The 18,145-nt window shown below is 38.6% G+C and overlaps 1 protein-coding gene across 5 annotated transcripts in view; it reads right to left on the bottom strand.

The window, feature by feature from the left end:
* The window catches only part of LOC121517966 (helicase ARIP4-like), a 125,807-nt gene that overhangs the window by 44,674 nt on the left and 62,988 nt on the right, over positions 1-18,145 (bottom strand). Inside the window, exon 1 of one of the 5 annotated variants that reach the window (XM_041800095.1) lies at positions 14,489-14,621. The exons of 2 other annotated variants lie outside the window; for them this stretch is intronic. In XM_041800095.1, the coding sequence (XP_041656029.1) occupies positions 14,489-14,492 (4 nt within the window). In that variant the 5' untranslated portion in view covers positions 14,493-14,621. Of the gene's footprint in view, positions 1-8,433; positions 8,557-9,279; positions 9,557-14,488; positions 14,622-18,145 lie in introns of those variants that run through there. 2 more of the 5 variants (XM_041800093.1, XM_041800094.1) reach the window with 2 other exon arrangements.

The raw sequence follows: 18,145 nt of genomic DNA, 5'->3' as shown, positions 1-18,145 counted from the left end.
GGGATGTCTCCTGGTCACCTCCCACTGGAGGTCTGGGTGAGTCCAACTGGAAAGAGACCCCAGGGCACAGGACTTAATGGAGGGGTTTTATATCTCATGTGGCCTGGGAATGCCTCAGAATCCATGAGGAAGAGCTGAATAATGTTGATAGGGAGAGGGATGTCTGGGGGGACTTGCTTAGCCTGCTGCCACCACAACACAGCCCTAGATAAGTGGAAGAAAAAGGATGGCTGGATGGAAAGCATGTTGCATGAAATGGATAAAAAGGATAAAAATTATTTAAAAAATAGCTATTGTTTCTATTGATTATCATAAAAGACTGTTGATGTAAAAAGACTTTAAATAAAGTGAGCAAATAGTAAGATTATTAACTGTTCACAAAAATAAAGAAACAACAGGAAAAAGTATGTTTACTGTTTGAATTTGCCACTGAAATATACAAGAAATTCAAGAAACTGACGTAAAAGACCAGATCAGGAAACAGAAGCCTGATGTTATCCGACAGTAAGTAACCAGCCTGGTCTAATTCACTGGAGTGTTTGTGTTAAAATGTCAGTGGAGGGTCAGAAAGTCAATGAACAAAAATGGAGTACGGTCACGGCTGAAAGTAAAGGTGTTAATGAGGTCAGTAGGTTGTGTGAAGAGTCTAGGTCAGCCTGCAGCTCACAAAAACCTCTCATTATTTCCTTCTTAATACATCGCACTGTGCCTGAAGAGGCTGCTGCACACAATAAGATGATGTGCTTTAAGCACAGACACACCAGTCTCAGTCACACTCAGACAGAAAGTTGCTCTCGAACAGACAGACAGGCCACCGACGCCGAGGCTGGTCGGACGAGGGGGGACGCTTATGTAACGGCTGCCTCTGGCTGTTACACAACCAGCATGTTCACAAGAACCTCATGTCCTGTACGCACACACACAAAGATGCACGGCGTCACACTCACAGGGGCCGGCAGAGACAGACGAACACAGTGACATTTACAGAACATGGAGACTTCTAGACATAGATAGTAATAAACGCACACGGAGGCACATATGCTGGGATGACTGTCTGTCTGTGAGTGTAAAAGCATGTGTACGCATGAGTGTGTCAAAATTTTCCACCTCGCTCCTGCTGTTTAGCTGAGTTCATAGTGTTCTCTCACTTTATGACTGTTTTTTTATTGACGCTATGAGGAAACTATCCCAGTGATTTGAGGTGAACATAAAGGACGGAGATTTCTCCACACTGCTTGCTTTCTCTGAAAGCAGCTTCAGAAAACAAGAAGAGGCAGTAGAAGTTACATAAAAGTGAGAAAAGAAACCAGTTCTCACTCTTTTTAGAATCAATTTCCGGACATCTAAACCACTTGTTGAGTAATCATTTCTCTGTAACTTTGAATAATTAGAATAAGCAGCAAAAAGTTCATGTTCAAATAAAGATATTTAGATGCTCAGTAAAAAGAAGCAGCTCTGTCCAGAAAAAAGGATCACAGATAATAGGGACATTTCTCAAATCGAAAAACTGAACTGAGCAGAGGAGCTGGGGACTAATCTGAGGCTGTGGATGTTCTGTAACACAAAAAGCGTAACAACACCTAACAGGGGAAGGAGAGTAATTCTGTATGTTGCTGTGCGTGTCTGTACTTGAGAAACAGAATTAGAATGACTGAATATCTCAAGAGGGAAATGTGGTGGTTACATTGCACTAAAACATGATAAAGCATAGCATTCATGTCTAGGATTCATAGGTCTCCTGGTCCAGCCTAAAACTCCATTGACTTATTATCTAAGGCCAAATTTCACAGTCGATATATGCTGATATTCACAGCCAAAATATCGGATTTTAATACCGGTAGAAATTTTGATATCTGCTGATATAGATATTTGCCTCTTTTAGCTAATATCTTCCAATACCTATATCAGGCCAATAATAGCTCTTCTCTATAGCTCTTTCTTCTTTGCAGAAATTGCAGTTTTATCAACTGGTGTCAAAAATTATGAACTTCAACTCTAACAATGTAAGCTCCATCTCATTTGCCATGGTGTCCTGTGCACAAACAAGCATGAAATGGGGTAGCAGGACCAGGAACTGGCAGAAAAACTGTGCTGCTGGATTGCATTAGGATGGAATATTTCAGGGTCAACTGGCACCAGTGCAGGCATGAAGTGCTCACAGCGGTGTAGATTTGACAGAAAGATAAACCCATCTAAAAAGTAGGGACGGGGTTTGTCAATTTTTATTTATATTGATAAACCTGTTGATACTCTGCATGGATTTTTATGTCTGTGTTCATAAGAAAATATCCATACAAATAATACTAATCAAATACAAATAACTAAATCAGAGACTGTTTTACTCAGCTAGAACTAGAAATCTTTAACCTGACTGCCTCTTTCTTTTCTCTGCTTTATTAAGTGGGGGCAAAGAGTTTTAGCATGTTTTAAATCAGCTGTAAAAACTCTTATTATTCCCTGTAATGTGACATGTCTGACTGAAGCTCAGTCTTCTCAATCACACGCTGGCACGCTGAGGTTTTGTTACTTCAGTCGAGAATATTACCACGATATCTATTACGTTAGAATTTAAGATAGTGCACTACCCAGCCTGAAACTTTATTTCTGCTGATCCCACCACAGATTTTCACACTGGATAAATATTTTTCAAACCAGGACTTGCTTCAAAGTTTGGGAGCACTTTTCAGCTCTGATGTGAGCAGATGAAGAGGAAAACTTTCTTGTAGCAGCTGAAGCCTGAGTTATGATTGCATGCTACTCCCAGTGCACCAATGCATCGCTCAGTCCAAAGTAATACTGTGCTGTCATACTGTCTGACGGTAATGGATGCTAAACTGAGTACTTCCTTTCCACCAGTATCAACCTCCTGCACAGCAAACTTTAAAATGTCATCAAGCCCTGATTAAACGAGAAAAGATACCAAACCTGATGGGAACCTGATGTATTTGTGCAATTCAAACAGGGTACATGAGTTTGCCTGCATATTTGGTTATTAAACATTATAAATAACTAAACATTAAGGGGCTCTGACTTTTATTTTCAGTTGCCGTTGTATCAAAACATCTATCCATACTGTGTGTTCCATTAAGCATGCTGGTATTAAGACAAACTCTCTCTTTGTACAACATAAACCTGTCATTTCCAAAGCTTTAGTTCTGATAAAAACCAGATTAAACCAGTTCTTCTTAATTAAACCTGCCTAAGAAAACAAAGCCTTGGCAGAGGTGGGAAAAAAAGACAAACTGGTGGATTATCACACTCATAAATAACATTTAAATTGATGATAATAAATCACTCATCCACGTGTTTTGTTTGAACTGAATGCAGCGTCTTCTGGGGTGAAATGAGGAGAAAAATCACACGCATCAGACGTAGAAACTCAAACCACAGAGCTAAAAAAGAACAGAAAGCCAAAACCAAAGACCAAATACTTGTGGAAAAACAGTTGTTTCTTCTCCAAGACAAACCAAGTTTTAACTGGGTTACATAACCCGCCTCAGGAAAGACAAAATCAAAAAGATTCATGCGGCACACACATATAAACTGACATGAGCACACACACCTCTCTTATGTAACAGACTGGCCTGAATGAGTTATTAAGGCGGCTTTATTAGAGCGAGGCAGGTGAGTTATGAAACCCTCCTGCAGAGCCATGATGACGGAGGGAAAGGAGAACACGGAGAAGGGAAAAGAGAACAGAGAGACAGTAACGGTCAGAGGGAGAGAGAGGGAGCAGAGGGGGGTGAGGCGAGGTGGAACACTCTGTTTGTAGGCCAGTGTGTCACTGCTGCTGTGGAGGGAGGAGGAGGAAGAGGAGGAGGAGGAGGAGGAGGAGGAGGAGGAGTGAGAGGCGGACATGCACACACGTCTGAATGCTAAAACTCACCTACACACCACCTAATCAGAGAGGCGATTTGATCAGAGCATTTTGTTCGCCTTAGCTGCAGCGACGGATTCAGCTCAGTGTTGCACAAGCTGTCATGTGAATTTGTTGAATCATTTCAGTGAATCAATGATGTTTTAAGACTGGTCATTACTCTGGGGTTACACTTGGTGTTCATATACTGCAGGGCCAGTTTATCAATGAATGAACTACACTGTTTTACTACTGAAAAAAAACATGAGAGCTCCAAACCACAGCATTATCAACGCTGGTGGGCTAGCATAAGGAGGGAAAGGCAATGACATAAGTGGGGTTTACTACTACTACTTTTATGCACATTGTAAATAAAAATAACGACTGGAAACTCTGCAAATTAAAAAAAAAAACAAAACAAAACAAAAAAAAATGTAACAAAGTTTATAAGCTTGAAGGAGGTGGAAAAATTGCCGTATTCACAAAAGCAAGCTGCGACTTTTTACAGTGGAAACACATTTAGTGAATGACGTTTTTGGATTAACACGCTTAAGTCAGCACCTAAGGCTGTTGTGAAAACCCTTTCAAGAGCTGGTTTGTTTCATCAAAAAGTTTGAAAAACTCTTCATTCATGCTGATAAAATCAGCTAGGGTTTCGTTAACTAGATTTCAAGACAGTATTTAGACCATAAAGCAACACACAGCTGATCCTTCTTCTGCTGGTTTTATTTCATGAGTAGAGACACTTCTCCACCTGTTGACTCCTAATACTTGTATAACAGTCGAGGATGAAAACACGAATAAAATTGGATTATCTTTTGCCAAATTTCTAGAAATGCATTGAAATTTTGTGATGTATCTGGATGGAAGTCCCACTGTCAACTGATGTTGAATAAAATGGTTTCTTAGTTTTAAAGCTTAAAGAATATTTTAGTGCTTCTTCCCAACAATGAATGCTGCTACTGAAATTTGAACAGTATATTCAAGTAAATAATGTGTTTGAATTGAGCTTTATTGATCACAGCCACTAAGGCTTCTGGCTTTGAGTCATGGGCACAGTAGGAGAAAAACAGGACTGACATCCCAAGGCCTTCATAGAGGATCAGACTGTTCTTGGGCCTTAAATGAATCTTAGGTTTGTTTTGGATTTATCATTTCTTTTGTAAAAAAAAAAAAAAAAAAAAAAAAAAGACAGCTAGTTTTAGTTTATTCTTTATATTTGAATGCACTTTAAGTTTGGCCACGTTTTAGTTATTTCTACAGTGTTAGTCTTAAAACAGTTTTAGTCCATAATAAGTCCTAACATTGTAGTCAAAACTTTAAGTCAAAATGATTCTTCTCTTTTCCTGACCCTGGTTCTTATCTCACTCCTGTGTTCTATGCAACCTGGTATCCTTCTTTCTACAGCTTAAAGGCAGAACAGATGCAGACTGACCCTACCAAACAGCTTGTGCTCTCTCATGTCATAGATTTTCACTGCCCAACAAAAACTCAACTTACTCTTTATCAGAGTTTAAGTCATCAAAAATCTGTTTTTAGCTAGTCTTCGTGTAGTCTTCATTAAAAAGTGAGCCTACAAACATTTTAAGTCATAGTTTAGGTCGAGGAGATTATGTGGAGAATTTCTTAATATTCTCTGTACATAAAATGACATATTCAAGCTTTGATTTTAAATCATAAACCAGTCATGTGAATGAATTTCTAATCTGGTTTAACACAAACAAAGGCTCCACAGACTCGTAACAAAGATGCTGGTTGTGATCAGGTTTGGTGGTGATGTGAAATAACAAGAATGGATCCGGCTTTACTCGACTGCCCTCATGATGTTTTGATCACATGACTGATATGTAACTCTGTGTAGGAGCACGGCTGGGCCACATAAATGTATAATGTCTCAGGGACTTTCTTAATGGAATCTTGGAAAGCTATTAAAAATCATATGATAAAAAGGCACTTTTTCAACCTGTATCCAAAACTTTGTCTCTGATTTTACACAGTGTAAACTGTTTTGTCCTATTTATTGTGGTAAGGATAGAGAATATGCATCATTCAGGAGTCCCACAGTGCAACTATCTATAAATAAACACAAAAGGTCAAGTGTAGGGAAAAGGATGTAACAATACCTCACAAGAAAATTTATAGGGATGCACCAGTGCATTAGTTTAACATCGGTAAAAGCTGTTACCTGCCTTGTTGCCATTTGCAAATAATATTGCATGATCAGATATCAGTAGCAGATGTTTATCTGCTGATATTTAGCACAACTGACACTTGATTCAAAAAAGTTTTTTATAATCAGGCAGTGGTGTTTTGTCATTTGATGGACAAACTCTGATCTCGTTCCATGGTCAAACATGAGAGAAAATAATGGCATAGTAGACTTTCACCAAAAGAACAACCACGCTGGGCTGATACTGATGGTTAGAATAACATATGCCAATGGTGAAACCAAACTGTCACAACTAATGCATCTTTAAAGACACATAATTAATAAAAATAATAACAAATCTTAATCTATTCAATGTAGATATGTATTGGACTATTCTTTCATTAAACCGGTGCCTTGAACTTCTACAACCTAAAAATTAAAAAGTGTGAGTTGGTGATACTTAAAGTAACAATGAAGGTACATAATGTATTTTCAGTGTCAGAGAATTACGATAAGAGGATCTACCAAAAGCTTTAAAAAATGTGAACAAAGCACTGTGGAACATGTTGAATTGTGTATTACGAGTATTGATGCGTCCCAATAGAGAAATTTCAAAAAAGTTGCAATATTTAGACTGTTGGGGGTAAACTATCTGAAATAAATTGGGCTGAAAAGTCTGAAAACAAACAAACAAGAAGAATGATACAAGGAAAGGGAGGAACAAAGTGAATGGCATTGTGCAGCAGCATGATAAGGAAAAAAATGACAGAGAACTTGAAAGATGGCAATTTACATTAAAGGAGAACAAAGAAAGCGGCGGCAGATCTCACAGGACGGGGATTTACAAAGACCACATTAGGGAAGTGGGAATATGAGCCATGTGGTCGACCCGGCGAAGCCTACATCCTCCATCCTTTTCTCTGTGCTGTTATGAAAGCAGCCAGACAACACAAGCTCCTGGCTCTGAACACTGTGACTCTGATTCTGGTCTGAGCTGGACAGGTTGTTCCTGACCTGCAGATTATGACCCAACAGCTTCAAAAAACCGACATGAAATCAGTAAAACAAACTCCTTCCTGTTTCATTGTACCACAAAAGAGTTACTGCTGTAACACTGACTCACTTTTTTTGTTCTTACAATAAGGGCTTCGTCACTGATGGACAGATTGTGCTCACAGGAGGCTGAGTGGAATAAAAAAACCCGCACACATACACTCACACACATATAATCGGTACAATGGATGGGAGGGAGAACAGTGTGTTCTTTTAACTCTTTAACTATCTACATGCCATGATTGCAGCAATGACAAGGCGTCTAGTGTCTCTTTTCACAGCCAGCCAAACACTGAAAGCAATCCCAAGAATCACAAACATGTAGACACATTAGTTTCGTCACTATGCCGGATCCCTGAGAGTTTTTTCATATAAAAGCACACACAGTGAGAGGCTGAGGCAGCGGAACATTGTGCACCCTGAGAGGAACCAGAGCAAATGAGGACACGATTCACAGTGAAAAAAACAGAAACTCTAAACCTTCAACTGATCAGTTCAGAGCTGCTAAATAAGGAAATCTACCAAATGAATGCACATCAGTCCTGAAGTCTATGCTCATTCATATACATTTGGTTTCATGCCGCTTTTTTAGCAGTCCTTTTATTTTAACTGCTTTTCTAACAGTATTAACACTTCCAGAATTTAAAAACTCACACTTTTTCTACTACCAGACACAAAAACATGTACGATACAGTCAGGACACCAAACAGCTTCAACTACAGCTTAAAAGTTAAGATAAACTGAAGCTGAAATGTTGACTTATGGCTTCAATAAGGGAGTGTTCACTGCTATAGCTGCCGGGTGCAAAACATGGGTCATGTAAGGCAATGAAACAGGGTAAGGCTGTCCTTAACACGAAACAGTAAGTAAGGAGTTTTTTGGTGCAAACTTGACCTAAATTTATCATTTAATGATACCTTCCAGCTTTTTACAGCCTGCATATTAAGATGTTTGATGAAGTTAGGACAAAAAGTGCCTTTACTTGCTTTTTTGTATTTACTGACTTACATTTTGTGAGAGATAGGTTCACAGTAGCGGATCGAATGGGGAGGTAAAATCACGAAACTCAAAGGTAAAAGTGGCTTTTTAAAGTGCTTTGACATAAGCAGGGTGACGTTTAATACGCACAACAAAGAAACATCAAATATAACAATGCGTAGACAGCCCTTCAAAATAAGACAAGGTAAACCTTGCAAAGTCAAGATTGATAGAATAGTTAATATACTTTGGTGTCTTTGTCAAAGTCTTTGTCTGAATTTACAAAATACCGCTCGTTGGCTCTAAAAGGCTGCTGCTACTTTTCTTACGGTAGGAAATTTGCTCTGTGTCTGTTTTGTGGCTTAACTGAAGAAATGGTATTAAAAAGGGTCCTCACAGGTTTTTCCGTCGCTCATCCAGACAAAGTGCAGACTGCGGCGGCGCCCTGTCCCCGCCTGCCTCCTCTCCTCACGCGCTTACCCCCCTAACCCACTGGTCTGATGAACCATATGTTTTCCTGCCTCCACATGCTCACATATCCAGCATGGCCAGAGCCTGCCCGCACTCACCAATCAAGCTCCGGCATTGGTTAAGGTAACCCTAGAAACAGCCAATGGGAGCGCGGCTCGTGAGACAACAACACGAGAGAGAAGCAGCCGGGCACGCGCGAAGGGAGACACCGGCAAAAAAAGATGAAGGAAGAAACGAGGAAAAATGTAGAAAAATGAGTCGAATTGGACAGGGAAATAACTTAAATGTGAAAAACTCGTATATTTAATTTAAAAGGGAGGGAAATTATGTGAAAGAGAGTTGAAAAGCGAAGGCTTGACCGTGCAGGCTTCGGTAGTTATGAGCCCTGTGTTACACAACCACGTTAAGTAACTTAATATGCATTAATCAACACCTGTAGCACGTTTTATCGACTTTTAAAACTAGTTTTCACAATTATGCCCCCAAGAACCCCCTTTTACTTTGGTATATCTCCTTATCTTTCGTTTTTACCACTTTTTCCTACCAAAGATGCTGCAGACAAGCAGCTTCTCTGCAGTAGCCTATATCTACCTCTTTCAACACCTCTCAACCTCCAAACTTTCAACATTTTTTTGTATTTTCTTAAATTGCAACATTTAAAATCAACACTGCTTTTCGTTTTCTTGCACACTTTCTACTCTTTCCCCAAAGATCAGGGGTTCATCCCTTAGCCCACATTGCTATTAAAGGCTCCATTGATGATGCCACCTACCTGCAAATGACTCTGTTTCGTCCAGGAGAAGCATGGTTATCAAAGAAAAGAGAAGAGCTGCTCCTCTCTGCTTTCCTCTGTCCTCCTCTGCTCTCAAACTCTCACAACCGCCTCCTCTTGCAGGGTAAAAACTATATAAAGAAGTAAAGAGGAGGTGTAATTCTCCTTCTCGCAGCCTTGTTTTACACTCAGCTGCTCTTTAGTCTACTGCCTCAGTGACTGACTGACTCAGTGACTACTGGCTGACTGCTCTCTGTGCTCCGCTCTAGTCAAAAGCAATGTGAATGTGAGGCAGAGGCAGAGCAGCAGAGCTGGCAGCTGAAAAACTTACATAACGTTTCATGCTGGTGCTGGGGCCCCACTGAGGGGGGACTGCTACTGCCGATTATCTCTCACTCCTCCCTCTCTTTGAAAAAATAAAAACCCTCCTCCATCACACAGTTAGGACTACATGTACAGAGCATGTACGGAAGCAGACGCCCACACAGTCATGCTGCCGGTTGGTGTGTCAGTTAAGAAAAAGGGGGGTTCTGATAAAACTTTGAGCTACAAACACGGACATGATGTCTGCACCCATGCTGTAAAACAACCAACATTGTGATTGGATTATTAATTACTTTTCTAAGTATCACTATTTGATTATAAAAAATGTAGGTCAGATAACAGATATATTCGTTGTTATTACAACTGTTCTTTAAACTGTTTCACCAATACACACCCTGAAATATCAGCGGTCGGGGTGAAAAACCTGTTGTCTGTGCTTACACATGCAGCTCACCCTAGCCTTTTCATTCTATCTTTATTTATTATTTTCTTGCATTTATCAACAAGAAGAAAAAGAAAAGCAGAAGGAATGCAAGATATACTGCATGCACTGCATGATGTTAAAGTAAATAGCAATAAAGAAATATGCAGGAGAAGCCAAAGTCATAGAGGAGCCAAGTGGCCCTCCTCATATAAAAAAATGAATACTGGGACAAACAGCTGAAATGGTACAAAAGTATGAAAATTGAAATGGATGAGTCAAGCTAAGCATTAGTTCATGCAGGACACGGTAGTCATAAACCCAGTGATGATCAGCTGACAGCCTGTGGATCCCAATTATCGCCTCCTGGCTCCTACAGCCAATCATAGCTCTTTCTCTCAACACAGTGCTGAATTTACATATGGCGTACTTCTCACTAATCCCTGCTTGCATTAATGCTGATGAACTACACTGCTGCTGCTGGCAAAGAGTATCCTCCTCCACCCCAGCCTCCTCCTTTATAGCATAAAGAATCATCATATTCCAACAGATACCTTTATGAAAATATTTGCCTTGAAATCAATGCTACATGTAGCAGTGGTATAGCCAGACATCTTTGGCTTCATTTTTAATGACTTTAAATGTTAAATTAAGTTTCAAGAACTAAAAAAGGCAAGTATCTCATGCAAAGAGAGCTACAGGAAGCCAACGATATACAGTCAGAGAACCGGATTAAAGTAAAAGTCATGCCTCTGAAATAGTACATAGCCAATCATAGTTTGGAATTTTGGGATAGCCAATCAGACTTCAATGACCACCTCCCTGGATAAGCTCTGTAGCTATACGTCCCTCCATCTATCCATCCATTTTCTATTCCGCTTATCCCGTTAGGGGTCGCGGGGGGCTGGAGCCTGTCCCAGCTTTCATTGCCATGTGCCATGTGTTGTTTCACATATTCACCGTATCAACTAGAAAACAGAGAATATCGTACTGGCAAATGAAGCGGTTTCATTACAATGTGCGTTTCACTATGCTGCCTTAATTGCACATCAGTTGCAGGATATCAACACCATCCTGCTCGTTCGTAGGGAATTTTCTTGAATATTAATTTCTGTGTCTCGTATCAGCTCATCCCAAGTTCTTGCAACTGGTGGGTCAGGACCCAAAAGTGAGCAAAGCTCTTTCCAGTGGGTCACAGAAGTGTGGCCAGAAAAAAAAATGCAGCTAAAATTGGGAAAATGGAGTTAAATATGATGTACTGTATGCATGCATGTCCTCCTGTAATGATTTGCTTTTTTATAAAGTTTGTCTCATTTTGTTCTTTTTGGGTTTAGGGTCCAAACTGACAATTTATAAAAAATTTGGGCCACGACTTCTCTTAAAGAGGTGATGGGTCCTTGACTGGCAGGAAAACCCTCAGGTAAAGTGTAGGTGACAAATTTATCTGTTTGCATTCATGTATACAGCACATCCTGCAAGGTTCAGGACATTTACTGGAGTTTTGTGCATTTATTTAATAGGGCAACTAAAAAAGTTGAGGAAATTGAGGACTTGTACATGTGTGAAAGCAGCTCATTGAGCATTTAGAGGTGCTTTGTATTAAGATAGCTGTACCTACTTCATACATGCCTCCCTTTGCACTGATCTTGAATTCTCTTGACTTCTCTTTCAGAGATTAGTAGTCCTTGGTGATAAAATCCATGAAAACTTCAACTAAGGTGACACTGGAGGAAGAACAATGTTCTCTCCAGCAGAAATGCAACTTTTCAAATCTTGTTCTTCATGCAAGTCTTCTAAATGAAGAGTCATGGGAAAAAAAATTGACCTCTCACACATGTACCCTTGTGTATGACAGAGACGTGGCCCTACTGGCCCAGACACTTAGTGTATGTGTGCTTTTGTGTGGGTCAGAATGAAGGACACAGAGAAGGAATTTATGTCAGTGTCAAGGTCCCTGAAATACCCACACACTACGCAAAGTAACTCCACGATCCATGCACACATGCCTGCTTTGTATAACAGAGTGCAGGATAATCCTAAAACATCGGAACACAAGTATGTGACATTACTGAGCAAACATTACACTTGAAAGGTCATACAGGCTGCACTATACTTAACGTTAGCTCCAGTTTGTCAGACTGTTTCAAATATGCAAATGACTCAACTCTTTTCACCACCTGTCCTTAAACAAGACTGACACTAAAACAAAGGCTAGAACAGCCTGACTACACAGTAATATAAAAACTTTTATTATTGTGGTATACACACAATCACACACCCAACCCATACGGGCTTACATGACACTAGAATTTAAGCTGTCTGGGATCAGAGTACACAGTAGCTCTGTCTTGGCATTGAACTGAAAAGAAGAATGGAGATAAAGTCAAAAATTAATAAACAGTCTATCTTGTCTTTAAGGCTTTGAGACAAAACTAGCAAGTTTAAACTAAGGCTTGGTATTTACTTCAAAAATGAAGATTAAATCAAAGTATTACCTTCTTCAATTTTCAAACTGCAGAAGGTGCAACACTTCCTTAACAAGAAATCTGTTTCAGAATTAATTTAATACTTTTGTTGAAGCAGAGGTGTTGTGTTCTGCACATTACGCAAACATTAAAGAGTCATTTTTTTGAGAGGGGTCTGCCCCCAGACCGTACATTTCTGATGTCCACTCTCACAGACCGTTCATCCGAGACATTGTACGTCTCAAAAAGGAAGTGCCGTAATTAGCAAGTACAACATATTTCCAGTTTAAAATCTCTTTTTTAAAATTCAACTTTATTATAGACTACAAAATATTCAATAAATAACAAAAAAAAAAGGTTGGGGTCTAATCCGGGATTAAATTATGCATGGATCAGTTTTCGAATTGTCACAAAAACTGTGGCAAGCTTTAGCTAAAGCTAGCATAGCTACACATAATTAACTTCACTACATAAGCCAATGTGGCTAAGTTAGCTTTTACAATGTGAGCTTTAGAAAACGTAGCTAAAGCTATCTTAAAATACCTATGTAGTTTACATAGCTGCTTTGTGATCTTAGCTTGAGCTATATCAACTATGTAGCTATGTTAGTTATGTAGCTCTGTGATCTTTAGTTTATTTAGCTTGAGCAACATAAGCTTCAGCAAATGTAGCTAAAGCTAACGTATCTAAGTAGATAATATAGTTACACAGGTAATTTTGATATGTGGCTTACATAACTGCTTTGCGAGTTTAGTTTCTGCTCCATCAACCACGTAGCTACGTTATCAATGTAGCTTACACAGATAACGGAGCTACGTAAGCTACGATAACATTTCCATGGAGGACGAGCTTTCTTCCTGTTAGCAGACTGTTTACTCAGCTTTATCAAACAGTTTGTAATCAGGTTTTACAGGTCAGGTTTTTAACTTTTAACTTTTGATGTCCTAGCCCTAAACAGAAGTTTGATTTTATTAAGAAATTTTCTGCATGTATTTCTGTTTTGAGATTTACGGTGTCTCGGATGAACAGTTGTTAGACTTGGTGTCAGACTGCCTTGTTTTTTTTCTGGAATAGTTTGTAACAAAATCCTATTTTTCTAACTTTTCTACGTACTTTTTAAATGAAAATGAGAGACATAAAATGATTGTCCCCTTCAAAACAAAAATTCATATCACAATTGCAATATATGAATCAAAATAATCCCAATTTGAGTTTACCAGGCCACTGCAGTACTGCTGGATAATTTATAAAAAAAATGAATGTGACTGTATGAAAGTATACCACATAGTAACTATTGTAAGTGTAAAACTGTAAGTATTTACATGTGTAGGAACTTTTTCCACAATCCTCTTTTAAGTCAGATACAAAATACACATATGTACATTTTTCTGTGTGGTATAACATTAATCCTGTCTTACTATGCAGCCCTGTGTCTTTAAGCGAAATCATCTGACCCCTACAGACTATTAAAATAATTAGTTAAGAGTTTTTTTTTCCATAGACCTGGAGAGTAATTATGGAAATCAACAGGATACACCTCTTTAAAAACGATCCCAATAAATTTTGCTCCTAGTTCTGCTCCATAGGAAAGGCATTAAATGTGTTGGAAAGTCATCTTCTTTTCAAGCAGATATTTACACAAACTCTTGTGTTTTATCTAAGTGGGTTCAAACTGAAGTGAACCCAGACAAGGACATATATTTTTTGGCACAAGGACAACTCATGCATCTATTTCATAACATGCCTTATGAAACCTCTGAGCTCTACTCTGCCTGAATGGCCCGGCCACAGACTTGGCACTGCAACACATCTAGGTCAGTGTTATAGAAACCCCCCATTCCTGTCTGCATTTTTAAACAGTTGTGTAGAGAAACAGCGATGAAAAAATATGAACTAACACTTAGAGGAGAAAAAACACGAGCAGATTAGAAAAAACTAAACAAGTCAGAAAAGCTGTTAGAAACTGAAGCAATGAGTGAAACCGTTTTGAGCTACTCACCCATGTCATGTGGTTCAAAGTTTTTGTGAGTGTCCTACTCTGGTGAAGGGTCCATGCTGCCTTCACACTTTCACTCTTAGAAACTCAGTCCAGCTGTTTGTGCTCCTCCCTGACACTGCTAACACACTTCCTCTGTGCTCTGTCTGAACCGAGTTGTGTGTGAGGCTCTCTACATCACACTGGAGTCTCGTCTCTCAGCTTTACCGGCACTCCAGTGAGGATAGAAGGCCATTGGGACAATTACAAAACAATGGGTCACTTAAAGCTGCCCCAGCCTGCCGCGTGTAGGAAACCCCCCCGCTCTGGCTTCTCTTCCTGTCTCCCTCCTTTCTCTCTTTCTTCCCTCCCCCAGCCAACTGACATAGGAGAGCGTGATGTCAGCAGACCACACCCACTTTGGAGAGGCTGCCTTAGGTAACAGGGGTAATGAGGTCCAAACAGGAAAATATGGAGTGACAGGAGGGATGCAGGGATGAAAAGAGAATGGAATAATGGGGAGGACATAGAGGACATATATGGGGATGCAAATGATAACTCTGTCACTCTGTCAATTTCTTGTCACCTCTATGGGATCTAGCAAAAACTTTCACTTCTTTGGGAAAAAAGTGTGTAATACTCCTTTAGAAAATTGCACTATAACCTATTCATCAATACACCTGCACATCTATAAATGTTCCCTTTTTTTGCACAGTTGTACACTTCTGTGATGTTCATATTGTATTTCTAATTCTAATTTTGCTACAATATTATTCTTTAATAATCTGTTTAGTTTCTACCCTCTTAATATCTGTTATCAGCCTCTTGATATTTTTCTTCTTCTTCTATGTTAGCTGTTTTTTACCAAGTTTAATTCTTTGCATGTGAATTGAACTTAATTTTGATTCTGTAAATAGCTTCCAAATACAAATGGCATCTGTACTTTGAGAGTTTTCAGAAAAAAAGACCACAATCAAAGGAAAAATGACATGCTTGAAAAGCAACTTTAACTTGCTTTGAAAACATGAAAACTAATCCTAATCACTTTGAACTAACTAAGGTTTAAGTTTGAAGCTCATGTGAGGAGATTTTGACTGCAAATAAAACAGAAAAAAATTAAACTGAAGCATCATATGCACTACAAACACAAACCAGAGCATCAGGAAGAAGATGGATTATTTCTATATAGTCATTCCATTGGCTGAAATAGTGCTGAGCAAAGCACTCCCACATTTCCACGTCAGAGAAATCTTACACTTTAGTGCTGCACAATTTGGTAAAAATGTAAAGTTGTGATTATAAAACATGGTACCATGCTTGCTCTGTTATCAAGGAGATGTATTAAGATGTATTTCTCAACTCAGAACATACGAATATTTAGTAACGTAAACAAGTTTTTACTGTACTGATTTTAAATAACTTTTTTTTTACAAAAACTAAAAATACTTCTACAAAGTGCAACAGTGGCACTATCTTAAACCTAAAGGCCTTTCAGTAGGCATTTCTGAAGCTTTTATGTGATTATATAACTGCATGGCCTGACATTGCAATAAGATTAATTTTGAAGCACTTTTTCGACACTTAAACTGGCATGTAAATTCTGCCACCAGCAGGCTCTCAATCAAAACAACAACAAAAGATGACAAGGAGAGACACACCGCTCAGCCTGGCCCAGCTCTGTTACTTATACAATACAATACAATACAATACAATAACTTTATAAATTCATTTGCCTGGAGTCTCATCTGTTTATGTCTTGTTTTAAACTGAGGACTCTGTTCAATTAAAATTGCACAACATAAGATTTACTTACTACAGATGGGGTAGGAATTTTGAAGACCCTTATAGTCAGTAACTTACAAAACACATAGAAATCAAAGGTTTCATACCACTTTAATCAGTCTTAAAACTAGGACTCAACAATTTGGGAAGGTAATCAACAATGTGTTTGCAATTTAATATTCAAAGTTCCTCATAAAACCAATTAAATATAAGACAAAAATATGGCTTACATTTTTTGAAAACAAACAAAAATCTAGTTGGGATAATTTTAACTGGTTATTACAATTTTGAAATGAACTGATGTATTGAAAGGAGTAACTATTTTCATGTCATCCTTATCTGGATTAAGAAAAACATGCTAAAATGACAAAAGTTTGTTTTTATTATTCTAGAAAAAAAATAGCATTTAAATGATTGCATGATTAACATTTCTGCTGCAAAAAAGTTTTAAACTGCTATTTTGAAACATTGCGGGTGTTTCTCACTCTACAGTTTAAAAATTTCAACTGGCGGTATTGCATCAGTGTTTCTATAGGCTATTTGCTAGTTTCCACTAAATAACAAAAGCAGAAGAAAGCGGCACAGCCAGAGTGGAAAGAAACAAACTTTGTTGTTTAGACCGTTTTATTCATTCTGTAAATATCAGTACATTTCTCCTTCACTATGTATACATCACACTCTCTTATCATCATTTTGTGTTTTTAATTTAGGGGAATCATGTTAACTGACTTGAAAACAACTTTCAATTAATAATCTTACTTGAAATTGCCATTCTGAATATTTACCAGCAATTTCACAACACTTTAAGAGTAACTATCAGGGTTGAAGCCACTTTTAACAGCTTTTCTCCCTCATTTTGTGACTTCATCCATGATAAAAATGGTGAGTTACTGTGTAGTAGATACACTTTCTAGAGTGCAGTTTTACTTAGACCTGACCTGACCTGGATCCTTCTTTCTAAATACAAAGTAAGCCACGTAGATAGCAGAAGCTGATCTGATGTCTAGTGCTGCCACAACATTAAGTGGGCTGGGCAGAGTGGAGTCAGGCTGACCAAACACTGGACCATTTTCAAATCTTAAACCATTTCCAAAATGTTGGAGACCACAGACTTAAATTTTATATCTTTTAATCCTCTGAATGCTAAATGGCTCAGCCAGACCACCAGATCACTGAAGACCACACACCTGCCAACCTGCCCACAATCTGAGTGAAGATTCCCCACATAAGGGATTTAGCAGAATCTCGTGTGATCAAACGGGACTACAGTTGCAGCAAATTGTTGATCGTTTGCAGTGAGACTACACTTACGATATACCCCTTTAATCCTGAGGGAAGAAAATATAGCCTCAAACTGGACTTAAAACCGTGTAGTGTGTGGCTAGCCTTACGTGTTACAAGGGAGTCTTGGGCAGCAGAACTTGCAGTCGATGACAGAAAATAATGATGGTCCATCTCAAGAAACCAGCACAGAACATGAGAGATACAGCAGCATCCTTAAGAAGCAATCTATGATGTAACATCCAGCGTTTCTACAACATTGATAAACATTTAGTGTCTGTAACAGAGGCTTTCATGGCTGGTGCTGGAGTAAGAAATGGGCCATTACAACTATTATATTAAGATGTTTTCTGGCTTGAAACTGTCAGAATATTAAGTAATACAATTTAGGGTTAGGGTTATAAAATTTGACGAAATTCATACAACATAACAGAAGTCCTTGTTTAAATCAATTTAGAAATTTCACTAAAAAAAAAACCTGACATTTTATACCTTTAATGTAAGTATCCAAACCTCATAAATAATTTTTTGATTTGGTTGCCTAAGTGGCACATTCTAAAATTACATTAAAATAAATAAAGGCCATTTTTCTGTAGCAGGACTGGCATGTTGTTCTGT

The sequence above is a fragment of the Cheilinus undulatus genome, linkage group 11 (assembly GCF_018320785.1).
Source record: "Cheilinus undulatus linkage group 11, ASM1832078v1, whole genome shotgun sequence".
In the NCBI taxonomy this organism is placed as follows: domain Eukaryota; kingdom Metazoa; phylum Chordata; class Actinopteri; order Labriformes; family Labridae; genus Cheilinus; species Cheilinus undulatus.
Note: the sequence above shows the minus strand (reverse complement) of the source record. Positions and strands in the feature narration are given on the sequence as shown.